This window comes from Embiotoca jacksoni, unplaced genomic scaffold, assembly GCF_022577435.1.
Source record: "Embiotoca jacksoni isolate LCO1_2020_lvr unplaced genomic scaffold, fEmbJac1.0.p SCAF_7, whole genome shotgun sequence".
NCBI lineage: Eukaryota > Metazoa > Chordata > Actinopteri > Embiotocidae > Embiotoca > Embiotoca jacksoni.
In genome coordinates, this window is record NW_027185425.1 from 22,242,170 (window position 1) to 22,255,406 (window position 13,237).

At 40.0% G+C, this 13,237-nt stretch overlaps 1 protein-coding gene across 1 annotated transcript in view; it reads right to left on the bottom strand.

The window, feature by feature from the left end:
• The window catches only part of thsd7aa (thrombospondin, type I, domain containing 7Aa), a 160,293-nt gene extending 149,430 nt beyond the window's left edge, over nt 1-10,863 (bottom strand). Inside the window, exon 1 of the mRNA XM_069176035.1 lies at nt 10,402-10,863. Coding sequence (XP_069032136.1) covers nt 10,402-10,555 — 154 coding nt within the window. The 5' untranslated portion in view covers nt 10,556-10,863. The remainder of the gene's footprint in view (nt 1-10,401) is intronic.
• Nucleotides 10,864-13,237: the final 2,374 nt, after the last annotated feature.

Sequence of the window (13,237 nt, forward strand, 5' to 3'; positions counted from 1 at the left end):
ATAACGTCCAAAGGGGAGCATATACAAGGAAAGAAGTTTGGAGATCGGCCTGAAATTTTTAACAATGTTATTGTAATGGGCAATCAATTCCCTCATAGCCACATAGTGTACCTGAAGACCTGTTTTCTCCCATCTCCATTCAGTCAGATTTAAGATGTCGAATATCACGATTTATCCAAGACTGTTTTCATTGCAAGGGCTTGGATTTTATTTTAAGAGGTGTAATATAATTTAATATGGAAGTACAAATGGAGTTAAAACAGTCAGTCAATAACTGGCATGGTTGGACGCAGGTGGACTAAAATAGCTAAAAAGTGTAGAGAATTTGGAGGCACTAAGTTCATTGAAAGTGCGAGTGCAGGAAGAGGAAAATTGACCAGCATTAAAAAAAAGTATTAGAAGTATTTCACAGGTAAAATATACACACTTACGGTCCGAGACAGTAATATCCATAAATTCCACGGTGGGAACACCCACGCCCAGTGTAGAGATCAGGTCCAAGGTATTACCACAATTATGGGTTTGTCCATAGACATACTGTTCAAAGTTAAAAGATGCAATTATATATTTTTTAAAAATCAGTAGCATGATTATCTGAAGGATTGTCAACATGAATCTTAAAATCCCCACAAACAACAATCCGATCATACTCTAAAATAAGAGCAGATAAAAGTTCAGGGAATTCAGCTAAAAAAGTGCTTATTGATTTTGGAGGACGGTAAATGAAGGCAAATAAAATTGGCTCAGGACCAACAAGTTTAAAAAGGAGGGCTTCAAAGGAAAATTAATTACAAGGCAGCTGAATGCATTTAAGGCAGGTACTAAAAACATTCAACAGGCCACCACCTCTGCCACAATTCCTAGGTTTGCTAAAACACTCATAGTGAGGGGGCCACAGTTCAACAAGCTGGCAGTGATCCTGTGATTTTTACCAAGACTCAGTTAAAAGCATAAAATCTAAATTGTTGGAAAAGATCAAATCATTTAGAATAAAAGTTTTGTTATTAAGAGACTTTACATTATAAAGAGCCATTTTAAGTACACTTTGTTAAGTATACTTTCATGCTCTTATGCCCCAGATACAGGCACAGATCATAACCTCACAGTCACCACCATATTTAGAGCACCTTTAGGCTGAAAGCAAAGCAAAGCCTGTTCAACTCTGGTTTAATATCTGTTTTTTGGATCATGTATCAAGGGAGGGTCAACTGAGGGTGTGTGCTAATAGAGAATGACATGGAGATGAAGAGGAAGCAGGCTGAAGTAAAGCTCTTTATGCTTCTTAGGTCAATCTTGTGGCACGTTTCCCAATGCTAACCAAGCCACACAGAGAGCATGACTTTGCCAGATGGAAACAAGGGTTAATCTGAGAGCAGGGAGACATTGCTAATCACTATAATGTGGTTAGTTGGACTAAACCACATGCTGCACAAGCACACAAATTGCAGCATTTAAAATCACCTTTGTTGGCTATCACAACTTACTTCACATGCCTCCATTCTTATCTCTCTCTTTCATAAATAGGTTATTTGTTTGTTAGCACTCAAGACACTGTAATACTGGGTTTTCATGAGTGACACATAACAGAATAGGATAGGCTTGTTCAGACCAGTTTTACAACTCAGAGGACTTCAAAGTCCAAAGACATTAGCATGATCACTGACTGAAATGTGCGGGATGGCCGGTCGAGGCAAATGGCCACCGATCTCTGAGCCTGGTTCTGTCGGAGGATATTAAATTCTGATTGAATATATATATATATATATATATATATATATATATATATATATGCAGTGGGTACGGAAAGTATTCAGACCCCTTTAAATTTTTCACTCTTTGTTTCATTGCAGCCATTTGCTAAAATCAAAAAAGTTCATTTTATTTCTCAATGTACACTCAGCACCCCATCTTGATAGAAAAAAACAGAAATGTAGAAATTTGTGCAAATTTATTAAAAAAGAAAAACTGAAATATCACATGGTCATAAGTATTCAGACCCTTTGCTCAGTATTGAGTAGAAGCACCCTTTTGAGTATGAGTCTTCTTGGGAATGATGCAACAAGCTTTTCACACCTGGATTTGGGGATCCTCTGCCATTCTTCCTTGCAGATCCTCTCCAGTTCTGTCAGGTTGGATGGTGAACGTTGGTGGACAGCCATTTTCAGGTCTCTCCAGAGATGCTCAATTGGGTTTAGGTCAGGGCTCTGGCTGGGCCCGTCAAGAATGGTCACAGAGTTGTTCCGAAGCCACTCCTTTGTTATTTTAGCTGTGTGCTTAGGGTCATTGTCTTGTTGGAAGGTGAACCTTCAGCCCAGTCTGAGGTCCAGAGCACTCTGGAAGAGGTTTTCTTCCAGGATATCTCTACTTGGCCGCATTCATCTTTCCTTCAATTGCAACCAGTCGTCCTGTCCCTGCAGCTGAAAAACAACCCCATAGCATGATGCTGCTACCACCATGTTTCACTGTTGGGGTTGTATTGGGCAGGTGATGAGCAGTGCCTGGTTTTCTCCACACATACCGCTTAGAATTAACGCCAAAAAGTTCAATCTTGGTCTCATCAGACCAGAGAATCTTATTTCTCATAGTCTGGGAGTCCTTCATGTGCTTTTTGGCAAACTCTATGCGGGCTTTCATATGTCTTGCACTGAGGAGAGGCTTCCGTCGGGCCACTCTGCCATAAAGCCCCGACTGGTGGAGGGCTGCAGTGATAGTTGACTTTGTGGAACTTTCTCCCATCTCCCTACTGCATCTCTGGAGCTCAGCCACAGTGATCTTTGGGTTCTTCTTTACCTCTCTCACCAAGGCTCTTCTCCCACAATTGCTCAGGTTGGCTGGACGGCCAGGTCTAGGAAGAGTTCTGGTCGTCCCAAACTTCTTCCATTTAAGGATTATGGAGGCCACTGTGCTCTTAGGAACCTTGAGTGCTGCAGAAATTATTTTGTAACCTTGGCCAGATCTGTGCCTTGCCACAATTCTGTCTCTGAGCTCCTTGGACAGTTCCTTCAACCTCATGATTCTCATTTGCTCTGACATGCACTGTGAGCTGTAAGGTCTTATATAGACAGGTGTGTGCCTTTCCTAATCAAGTCCAATCAGTTTAATTAAACACAGCTGGACTCTAATGAAGGAGTAGAACCATCTCAAGAAGGATCAGAAGAAATGGACAGCATGTGAGTTAAATATGAGTGTCACAGCAAAGGGTCTGAATACTTATGACCATGTGATATTTCAGTTTTTCTTTTTTAATAAATTTGCACAAATTTCTACATTTCTGTTTTTTTCTGTCAAGATGGGGTGCTGAGTGTACATTAATGAGAAATAAAATGAACTTTTTTGATTTTAGCAAATGGCTGCAATGAAACAAAGAGTGAAAAATTTAAAGGGGTCTGAATACTTTCCGTACCCACTGTATATATATATATGTAACTGTGGTGAGATGTGTCCTGCTTACAATTTTGCACGGTATTATTTTGTATTTAATACATTTAGATCAGCTGATTGATGATTGCTGTTCTTTGAAACAGATAAAGTTCTGTAATGCTCTCAGACAATAAACGGTATATATCGAACACCTCTTCTCTGGTTATTCTTCATTCAGCACATATGGTAGGAGAAGTCTGCTTCATGTGTTGACAACTACTGGATCGGATTGAAATTACATTTCTTGCACACATTCATGGTACTCAGAGGAGACACAAAATTCCTATTGTGATCCCTTGGCTTTTCATCTAATGCCACAAGCTATTCAATGTTATCATAACATAACATTGCAATATATCTTAACATCTACAGGGTGGGTGGCAAAAAATTGATACAGACATTTATTGTGTCCAGATGAACTCTTAATGACTTTGGTTATCATCTGACTTTTCATCCACTCTCATCTTAACAAGTACCAGATAGATTACTATAAAATCTGGAAAAGTAATTTATATTCGTGAAAGGAAAAACTAATACTCAATAGCATTTAATCTTGCAGCTGTAACTTTTCTTTCCTATGGGGGATGTATTTTGTTTGTAAGTCAGTCCCCAATTACATTATTGAAGAAAACGCTGAAGGAGATTCATGCATTTAACCACTGATTTGTTGCTGTCAGCAGGGCTAAAGGGTGCTGAAGTTGATCCATCTTAGTACTTTGGTTCAAAGAAAGATATAACCACAAGCATCGATCACATTACCAATAAATTCACTGTGTATTGCATGGTCACCAGATTTTGGTGAAATCCCTGACAATTTCTCTACCACCATTACGAAGTCAACATAATGGCAACTTTTTTTTTTTAACTCAATTTGCATTCAATATTGAGCCATATTTCTGAGTTAAATACAAAATATATATATCGAAACCTAGCACATTCATGTTTCACAGATGTTGAACTCACCCATCCTTGTGACCAGCTTTGTAGTTTTAACCCCCACATAGAAAAGGCTACAAAAATATATATAATTTAGCTTTGAGTTTGTTAATGCTCCTGCCTAACAGTCTATTGTAGATTTGATGGAGCCATCAGACATTCTTTAGTCAAGTAGCCTTGGTAATAATTTGCTACCGTCAGCCCTGTACATCTGTTAATCCATGTATCAGTCAATAGCATATGTGTATTATGTCTCAGCTAGCTTCTCATCACTTAACAGACAAGGAGGTAGCCATGCAGTGGAGTTGCACCCGTATCAAACAAATCCCACTAAGCCTCCCTGTGTCCACTGCCTCTAGGTGGGATCCTGACAAAAACACTCCTCCCCCACTGTCAACCCTCTCTGGGAGAAATGAGGCATGGCACACGCATATGCACACGCTCAGCACAAAGCCCATCCTCGTGTGTGTGTGTGTTAAGTGAATAGGTATTGTTATAGCTGTTTGTGTGAGTGAGAAACAAATGAAAAATCACATGAAGAAAGGGGATGGGTACAAAATGCAGTGTCACTCTGCTTTTGTGATTGGTTGAGATTCTTAAATGCATGATTATAAATAATTATTTACCTATCAAGTTAGTAAAAGGGAAAATGAGAGAATGTTAATGGTAATGGGGATAACTGGGATAACAAGAGACAGCAGACAGCCAAGAGAGAGACAAAGACACTGTGATGGGTTTGGTGGAGTCATATGTGTACTATGTGCACCTGTGTTTGTGACTGTTTGTGTACACATACACACATCCTTTCTCCACTTTGGGCAGCCCGCCAGGCAGAATTTAACAGCTGGATCCAGGTTCTTCAAAGTAATATAGAATAATGGCTGCAATTTGGAACTAGCTCAGTAAAAAAAGAAGCATTTTTGACATGCCCCCATTATGCCTTCATGGGGCTTTCCAGCTCTGTCTGCACAGGCAAATCTGCACTCAGTCTGTCCAAAACAACAAATGCCTTTTAATCACTAGGGAACATTCATGTTTTTACTGAAACAGGTGCTAAACATTCACAGTACACAAAGAAGAGAAAAGAGGTTTTTGCCCTTGAAGTCCTTGAATATGCTGCCAGATGTGCAAGATTTACATCAAAACAGACATTTTAGAAGAAAAAAAAAAAGACTTGCCTGCTCTCACACTGAGATGACACAATCAATGGGCGATCAACTTTATCAATCTAAGTCATGTAAAGAGAAAGTTCCAGATGGCTAGCGTTGCATAAACACAGAAAACCAGGGTAAATGAAGCCCGTTTGACATTAGGCACATTGTCATTTGAGCCACGGGTCACGTAGAACTATTCATCAGTGCAGGTTTAAAGAAATATATTGCTGGCACCTTTACAGTTAAAATATAAGTACCTTACTGTATCATCATTGCAGATCTAATTCAGTCAACCTCTGCCTCACCTGCACCTTATCAAACTGATTGCTGTAAATGGCTGAATTAAGCACTTGACATTTGATCTGGAGAACTGCTGTATTTCAACCTCCACCCCTGCCTTCTTTTTACTGTTGATACTCTCCTGAGACCTCTCTCAGCTGTGAGGTTAAAGGTCACCTGACGAAAGGGAGAGGAAGGAGGTGGCAGTGTGTGCCGGGCGAAAGGGGGAGGGGGGGGAGTTCTATGGCGACATTGAAGGAAGAACAAAGAACGGCCCATGTGAAGCGAGGTGAAGCCTCTTCTGTCTTTTGTGCACCACATGGACATGAGCATCTGCAGCAGAGGGTCTGAACAGAGCCACATGCTGCACAAGGACAATGCAGAGACATTGTGTTGTTTTCTCTGTGTGTTTGTGTGTAGTTTATATAGGCCTAAATAGCTTCCATTCATTGGCTCTTTCTGAAGCTGACTGGGTCTGGGCTGGGGGACTGCCCAACTAATTACTGTTAGTCATTGCTCTGGGATGTTCAGCTCTGCAGAAATGTTTGTTGTCCTGTGGCAGGCCAGGAAGTGCCCCGCTTTGTTTGGTTAAAAGGTTCCTTTCAAAAGACCAATGAGTGCACCCTAAAAGTATAAAGCACTAATAACTGTTTTATTTTGGGGGGAGGGGAGTTTGGACTCCTTGCAGCCTGAACGGAGACTGCAATTTTCTCAGTCAAGTAATGAAGTGAAGGAAGGCAGTTCGTCAGAGCAGGAAAACATTAACAGTCACAGGATCAGACAAGTTGCAAAGTTTGTACATGAACTCTGTATTCTGAATCACAATTACATTAAGAACAGCGGGTTTGTTTCATTGTCTGATTGCTGGTATCTTTGGACCCGTTAGACTCCTCTTTAGCTACATCGCTTAGCATGGAAAGTGTGTTTTTTAGTTCATGGCCCCATGTGGTTATTTTTATAACTGTCATTTTTCTTTTACTTTTAAATCTAAAAGTAGATCCATTGCAAAGGACTTACGCCAGATTTCCTTCCCACAATAGATGCTAACCTGCTGGCATCAGATAGGCACTTCTAAAGTTATTGATATTGACAGAAAATATATATGCATAAAAAAGAAAATAAATTTGGGGACCTCTGAAATTTGCTTGGAGATTACTTGAGCCATGTAGTAAACTTGGAAATTAAACATTCTGTGGTCAAAACTACATTAAATAAATCACAACAAAAAAACTTCAGATGCTTCCTAAACAAGAAAAAAAGCTAAATGCAAACTCCACTCGGAGAGAAACAGGAATCACCAACCCTCTGTCTGAGGCTTCTGTGATCTTAACACTGAGACACTACAGGCACATCGTCTGCCAAAAGACATTTCACTGTGCCAGAGTACACATTGTCACAAAATTCCATACATATGCAGGTAATGTGGACACAAGAGATGTTTGTTTCACGTTGCTTTTTTTTTTGTAGTGCTGGTTACACATCAACCTTTTGAATGGATTAAATTAATTACAGTTTCAATAAACACACAATACAAATCCGAATATTTATGCTTTCCCTTGGCACGTCCACACATATTACTGGTAGCAGCAGTCTCTTGACAATCCACCCCCTCCACATTACTCGTGTGTCTAATTTCAGCACCAGACGTGTCTATGTAGCCAACGTGTCACTGTAAAAGGAATGACACTCCCCTACCTCCTTTTCAAACATCTCAACAAACAACCAGCTGTATTCTTGTGTTGAGCATGAGAAGGCTCGGAGCCCCTGAGGAGAGCAGGATCTCACCAAAAAATGTCACATTAAAGATAAGAACATACTAACTTGCAAAAATGGTTCACTTCTATTCCTCTCAAAACTGCACCCACAATCATGGGATGCTGTATACGAATATTAAACATTTGGGTTGTTCCACTCTGAAAACAGAGCCTTGTTAACAAAGCTAAATTCCCATGCAATCTTTCTTATTGTACATGTAATTTCAGCACCTGCTGAGTCACTGGTAGCCAGCCGAACTAACATCAGGGAGTCAAATCACACACTTTAGGCCAAGAGGAGACATACATATAAATATGTATAAATCGTATCTAGGTTAACTTTGTCTGGCCAATCTGCTATCGTTTCCCTACCCATAATCCTCTTCCCTGCTTTAACACGGTGGGAGGTACATAATACCACAGGATTTTGATTCTCTTGCAGTATGAACAATGAAGCTGGTAAACAACAACAAATGTAAGAAAATAAATCCTTATTGAAAGTGCAACAGAGAACGCAATGAAAATTTGATTTTCTTGAGGATTTTTAAGATTCAATTACAAAACTAAAAAAGTAAACGATAAATATAGGTTTTGGGATTGAATACTTTAAGTGCTCAGAGCGGGCTTGGTTTACATCCTCCCACAGGGCTGAAAAAAGCAACAGTAATGACATTTATTTTTAATTTTAATTTTTTTCTGCCAAAAATTCTAGTTTTTAAATTAAAAAAATAATTAATTTGACCACTGCTGCATAGTCACACAGAAACTAAAGATGTGTAGTGAAAATACAGTGATGTGCCAGGTGTCCGAGACCCATTTTATCTGCAGCACTGTTGCAATATCTGATCCCAAACATCATATTCTATCATATATCTGGAATCAGTTTGAAAGAAATATAATTTTGGATCCAATCCATTTTCCAAAGGGAAGGAAAACAGCATTCGGATATATTTTTGGAAACAGCGCTCTTTCATTGGCTATGCAGCTGCCAAGAAAACATCTCAGCAAGTTTCATGAGACATTATGCACTTAGTGGAGAACATTATGGGATGTTGTATACGAATATTAAACATTTGGATTGTTCCACTCTGAAAACAGAGCCTTGTTAACAAAGCTAAATTCCCATGCAATCTTTCTTATTGTACATGTAATTTCAGCACCTGCTGAGTCACTGGTAGCTCCTGAATGCTCTAGCTGGCGTTATCTGTGTTTCTTTCATGAAAGGTGATGTATTGATGAAAAATGGCCAAACTCTCAGAGTATCAAGCAGTCCTGTGACCATGAGGTTCGGGGTGTAATATCCACAGCACTGACATTACAAAGTGGGCAAGGCAACGGGTAACAGTGTGAGTCCCCCAATGTTAGACAATAGTCTGCTCAAAACTGATAAAAGTAACCCTGGCAGCACTGATATCATGAATAACAGAATCAAAATCTTTTAAAATAGTAACACTGTATGGGGTGCTATTACTGCAGAGAAAATATATATATATATATATATATATTATATATATATACACACAAATATATATATCTTCTTTATAGTAATTACAACTTTAACAAACACCCAAGATAGAAGGTATGTTTTTTTGATGTTGTTTTTTTTCTAAATACTATTTTCATTTCACTTGGACTAGAAAAACCATGATCAATATCATATACTGCACATTTGAAATGTTACAGATAAATATAGATTAAACCGACTCCCCTCAACACCTGCATTGATCCCATGGAGGGTGAGCTGTATTGCCGGGACTATGCCCATTGATTAGCCCATATTGGTGGTCATTTGCAGGATCCCAATGAAACCACTGCATTGATCCAGAGAAACAGAGAGATTAGACAGTAAGGAAAGAAAGCATTGATCCCCAGCTGCACCCAAAGGGCACTTCTGTCCCACTGGGTCGAGGGGGATCCATCCCCCTTCTCCTGCTCCCAGCAGTCCTCCTCTTTTCTCCTCCCCTCATTCTCCCTTTCCTTCACTCTGCTCACTGAACCATGCTTCAGTATTGTGTCCTTCTGACCATGTGCTGCACTCTCAGTGAATGAACCTTCGCCGGTAAGAGGCACCACCCAAAACAGCAGTAGCGGGAAGCGTTGTATTGTAGTGCACAGCTGCCAACTGTAAAGCAACTGTATCACAACACTCTGGAACCTCATCAATATCCACCTCTGGACTGTTTTTTTTTCACATATCAAACAGCTGCATCAGCTCTGAAATACTACGGAGTGTTGTGCTGTTACCTTTGCAGTGTGGTGGTATGTCCCCCGCTCAGAAAAGAACCACATGCTGCAATAGTGCAAACACCATTTCTCATCAATTGCACAGATGTCAGACTGTGATAAATGAGTCCAATAACAAACGTAAGGAAGCCGAGGAGTCCCAATTGCCTCAGCTCAGACAGGGGGAAGCACAGCCAAAAGACAGGCAGCACAGCCCACACCTCGAACCTCCAGTTGGGGGCCAAGAGACATTGACTTCAGGGACTGCAGTATGTTACCACACAATACTGTAGCAAGATGGCTCCAATGCATCAACCTCTGCCCCATGCAGGATTAGACGCTCATTAAATAAACTTTTGCTTTAAATGAATGCTCTCTTCATTTGCAGGATGATTTGATGGAATCATAAAATGTCAATGATACATTACATGCAAAAACAAATATACCAAAAATCACCAAAAAAAACCACATTAAGCAACTTCACCAGCATCACCAACCTGGTATGTAAATAAACTTTGTAAATTAAATATGAATATTTCATCAAGAGTGCAAGAGTAGTGGTGGATGGGACATCCATCCAGCAACTCAGCATCTCCAGGACCAGGAGGTGAAAGAGTATAGAGGTAGGACTGTACCTGTTTGCCAGAGGTATAGGGGTTTAGTTTCCACTGCGGTTTGTGCATCCAGTTCCCAGACTGAGAAAAAGAGCAGTGCTAACCTCCAGAGGGAGGGGAGTGGTGCCTCTTTCAAGACCCCCAGCATCCCAACAGCTCTGCCACCCAGCCTCATGGCCACGCACGGTATGTACTGTAGTTCCCAATGCAGTCAAGAGGAAGACGCAAGCCTGGCCACGAGGTAGAGAGCGGAGCTGAAGTGTGTTTTCTGCTTCTGCTTTGTCCACACCAGTGAGTCCAGGAGGAGGTAATCCCAGACGAACAAGATTGAGGTGTCCTCCCGTTCTCCTTTTCGTCCGTTATTCTTTCTCCCTGGGCTCCTTAATGACGGAGAATTAGCTCTGGCAGTAAAAAAAACAAAACAAGGAACAATAGATTCCTAAACCCAGCCTGGAATTGCTGCTGCTGTGTGACGGGTTGATGCAGCGACTCCCTCTCTCTCTGTCTTTCTCTCTCTCTCTCTTATACTCACAGACACATGCACACACCCTCTATACCCTCCCTCCCTCACTCTCACTCGTCTCTCATCCCTTTTTCAAAGGATGAAGGTGAAGCTGCTGTGTACGCTGATCGAACGAAGTAGGCAGCTGGATCAAGCTGGTGAAGTGTTTTGTTTTTGTTGGTGAAATAAACAAGACACTGGCTTAAAATAGACAAAAAAACATTTAAAAATGTAAATCCTAAACAGATAGAGATGATGTCAGGGATTTTTTTTTCCTGTATCCTAAAGGTGATATTTCATGTTAACAAATAACGTTCAAATTTGTCTTATCTGACAAAACTCAATTAACATTCATTCAAATATTTGGTTTGTGACTTGAAACTGTGTTGTGGGTAGTAAACAGAGATTCTACAGGGTTCTGTTTTGGTGAACAGGAGGAGGACGTTTGCATCAGGAGATCTGAAAGACAGAATCACTGAATTATAATAATTAAAGAAAAGGGAAGAGATACTGATTGAATCAAAAGGTGATGACAAGATTATAAAATAATAAAATAGTGTGGGAAAGTGTGAAGTGTAAGTGACAAAGAAAATACAGCAGTAGCAAAAACACATCTTCATCCACAGAAAAAGCCTCTCTTTTTGATTTATTTCTATCAAACGCTCCTCATAAATATTCAGATATTGGTATTTTTGCAAATGATATGAGCGACCATTATCCGAACCTGCAATTTGACAAGCTAAGCTCAATGAAGACCACAAATGGTTATTAAATAAGATTTGCAGGATTTCTGTGAGCAAGCATTTATGTATGATTTGTAAGACTTCAGCTGCAACAACATCTCTCCCATTGACTATGTACAATTGGCTTGGAAATACTTTTATGATGGTTTTATAAAAATTTTAACCACAAACATCTCCCTTCCACAAATTTAGAGAAAGGCCAAAATAATCCTTGTTTTTTCCTCAACTATCTATTAAAATGAGGTTCTCAAACTGTCGAGACCCTGTACCACTATGTGCCAAATCAGATTTCCGAAATACCATTTTAATAATTTAAACATTTGGTGTTCAACAACAGTATACATAATCACATCTCTTTTCAGCCCTGTAGCCAAGCTGACAAAGAGTCACAGCTTTGTTGAGCCTACGATTCCTTCTCTCAGTAGTAATGACTTCATGAACTTCTTAACTAATAAAATTGTTAGTATTAGGGAAACCCTACCACTGTTACGACTGTGTCCCTGATCTGATTTGTAGTCAGACCATTTCTCTCCTGTTGAGTTCTCTGCGCAAACTGCAATAATAAATGTATTTAAATCACCAAATTGTGTAATAAAGACAGTAGCGGACTCAAATGCACGACACAGACACAGACAGCTAAATCTTTACTGAAATGATCATTTAAAGTCCAGGCGATGATACAGAAGGGCAATCTAAAACTCAGAGAACAGTCCAATATGAAAACTGGAGGTCAGTCAAACCAGGCAGGGTTACCAGAGGGGAGAAGGCAAGAAAGCACATCCAGAAATACAAAACTTCAGGGCAGACACTCGGAAACGAAGCTGTGAACTATGACGAACAGACATGGAAGGGAAGGAGCACACTGACTAAATATACATGTGGGCGGGAAGATAATTGGACAAAGGTGGAAACAATCAGGACGGGACAAACAATCACAAAAGCGGGACAACATGGGGACCAGAATTAAAGTGACCTAGAATGCAATGAGAGGTGACCATCAAAATAAACAGGAAATAGATGACAGAATATTGCAAATATCAGAAAAAAATTTAAGGGACAGGACTTGATGTAACAAATTGTCTCTTAGACTCTATCCCAACATGACTGCTCAAGGATGTTTTTCCCTTAATTGGCACTTAAATATTAGATCAATATCAATTTATCTTTATCAACAAGCTGTGTTTCACAGGCTTCTAAAGTTGCTGCAATCAAACCTTTCCTTAAAAAGCTTACTCTTGATGTAGTTGTTTTAGGTAAATCCTTGAAAAAGCCATTACAAATCAATTATAAGACTACTTACAGAGGAATGCTCTGTTTCAATATTTTCAGGCTTTCGAGTGCATCACAACACAGAAACATCACAAGTGAAAGTTACAAATGCTCATCTGATAGCTTTAGACAATGGCACGAGTCATACTAGATTACATGTAAAATGGGTAGAGCAGGGGTGGTGGGTGCGAGTATTGAGGGGAGTAGTGCTGGGACGCCAGGACTGCTGTTGAGCCCTCTGAGGTGTCGTTGGCCTAACTCGACAAAACACCATTGAAGGTAGATGCCCACTTGATAAATCCAGTAAGAACTGCATATTGGGTGCGTTCGAACAGTCAGTTTT